Here is a 2,068-nt window from a genome sequence, read left to right as displayed (position 1 = left end):
TGCTACTCGATGTACCGCACTGTCACCAGGGGGGTGGCGAAGCGGACGCGGCGCCGGCGCCGGTGCCGGCGCTGGATGTGCCGTGTCCAGAGGTGCATCAGGGAGCGCCCCAGGGAGCTGCAGGGCTGCAAGAGGCCACAGCCTGCCCCCTTGCCACGCTGCCTGACCCCGAGCCCCCACCGCCGGGGGGTGGGCTGTGCCGAGCGGGCCCTGCCCGGAGCAGCGGGGATGGTGCTGCATCCCAGCCCCACGGAGCGGCTGCTCCTGTGGGACCCCGTGGGGCTAAAGGTGTCCCGTTCTCCGGGCAGGGAGCTGCTGCTGCGCTGTCCCGTGTCCTCACATCTGGCCTCTCCCGTCCCCTTGCCCGTGTCCCGCCTCGGCAGCTTCGCTCCCAGGCGCCGGCGAGCCTTTCTGACCCTCAGCAGTCCCGGCTCTGCCGGCACCTCGGTCTGGACCGCCGGGAAGGGCCCCTGTTCCCATTGCCACTGGGCCAGCTGTGCCTGCAGCTCCCTGCACTGCTCCTCGAACAGCGCCCGCGTGTCCTGGGAGCTGCGGATGAACTTTGGGACATGCTTCCTGTAGTTCATGGAACTTCGTCGGGAGCTGCCAGGGGACACTTCTGCTGACTTCTGCGCCCTGTCCAAGCTGCTCTGCTCCTCCAGCCGGGCTATTGCTGCCCTTGGCTGCTTCCAGTGCTGCCGGATCCTCTGCAGGAACCACAGATGGGTGAGACAGCAGCAGCTCCTGGGCCCACCCCACACCCTCCACGACGCTCCACACGCCACTCCAGCCCAGCCCAGCCCAGCCCACAGAGCGGTGCAGAGGCACCTACCCATAGACGCTTGTCCCGCAGCACAGCAGCGACCAGGATGAGCTGCAGCACCAGGATCGTGACTGCAACCAGCTCCCCTGCAGTGAAGATGTTGAGGTACCTCATGGCACCATCCCTGGCGCTCCAGGTCACCGGTCAGAGCCCCCTTTGTGACCTCACGGGGCAGGCAGGGCCCCCTTTGTGACATCACAGGTCAGGCAGAGCCCCCCCTGTGACATCTGGCTGCCATATGACAAGGGGACGAGTCACCTGCTGGAGACACCTGCAGGGCCCCGCAGGATCAGGCTGGTGCAGCTGCTGGGCGGCTGCAGCTTCCCATGGCAGCTCCTGACCAAGCTCCATGAGCTACAGGACGCGTTTCCCACGGTTCATCCGCAGCTCCCAGGACGCGCGGGCGCTGTTCGAGGAGCAGCGCAGGGAGCTGGAGGCACTGCTAGCCCAGTGGCAATGGGAACAGGGGCCCTTCCCGCTGCTCCAGGCTGAGCTGCCGCTGCAGCCAGGACTGCTGGGGGGGAGGAATTCTCCCCAGCACCGCAGAGTGCAGAGGCCAGACATGGACAGTGGAGGGGAAGAGGATGATGAGGACACGGGACGGCACAGCCGCAGCCCCACGGGGCTGGGAAGCAGCAGATCCACGGCCATGGCCTGGTTCATCCCCAGGGAAGTGGTGATCACAAACCCCCTGGGGGCCGACAGCAGCAGCAGCAGCAGCAGCAGCAGCAGCCTCCTGGAGCTGGCACGGAGCATCCCCACGCCCGACCCGTGGTGGGGCCCGGTCAGAGCACCCCCCCGGCAGCGGGTGCCCCCACGCAGGGCCCGCAGCTGGGCACCACAACGGTTCCTGGGGAAACTCCACGCCCAGCTGAGGGGATTCCTGGGACCCTGGTGGAGCTGCCACGTCCCTTCCTGCCAGTGCCCCCACCCCGTCCCTCCCTGCCAGTGCCACCGTCACGCCCGCCCCTCCCGGGTCCGCTTCCTCTGATGTCCTGGTGCTGGTGGCACTGCTGGGCCCAGAAGAGCAAGAGGTTTCAATCCTGAGACACCAGGGCTTGTCCAAGCCACGAAGAACATCCTGGGTTGGTCAGGCAGGACCTGACCCTCACAATTCCCCCCTGGGCAGGACTCATCCACTGGCACCTCAGGCTTTTCCTCACTCTTTGGCTCTACATTCCCCCCAGCAATTAAAAAAAAAAAAAAAAAAAAAAAAAAAAAAAAAAAAAAAAAAAAAAAAAAAAA

At 65.3% G+C, this 2,068-nt stretch overlaps 2 protein-coding genes across 2 annotated transcripts in view; one reads left to right on the top strand and one right to left on the bottom strand.

Moving 5' to 3' along the window:
• Positions 1 to 2,022, top strand: part of LOC114071992 — a 10,539-nt gene extending 8,517 nt beyond the window's left edge. The window contains exon 2 of the mRNA XM_027909899.1: positions 1,127 to 2,022. Coding sequence (XP_027765700.1) covers positions 1,173 to 1,814 — 642 coding nt within the window. The 5' untranslated portion in view covers positions 1,127 to 1,172 and the 3' untranslated portion in view covers positions 1,815 to 2,022. The remainder of the gene's footprint in view (positions 1 to 1,126) is intronic.
• Positions 3 to 972, bottom strand: LOC114071994. The gene is made up of 2 exons (XM_027909902.1): positions 833 to 972; positions 3 to 707 (listed from the first exon to the last, which is right to left on the bottom strand). Exons 1-2 carry the CDS (start codon positions 935 to 937, stop codon positions 3 to 5), a joined length of 810 nt encoding a protein of 269 aa, XP_027765703.1. The 5' UTR covers positions 938 to 972.
• Positions 2,023 to 2,068: the final 46 nt, after the last annotated feature.

The sequence above is a fragment of the Empidonax traillii genome, unplaced genomic scaffold (genome assembly GCF_003031625.1).
Source record: "Empidonax traillii isolate 1590-97213 ecotype Southwest subspecies unplaced genomic scaffold, ASM303162v1 scaffold2499:size23044, whole genome shotgun sequence".
NCBI lineage: Eukaryota > Metazoa > Chordata > Aves > Passeriformes > Tyrannidae > Empidonax > Empidonax traillii.
The sequence above is the reverse complement of the archived record's forward strand: the minus strand, read 5'-3'. Positions and strand labels throughout refer to the sequence as shown.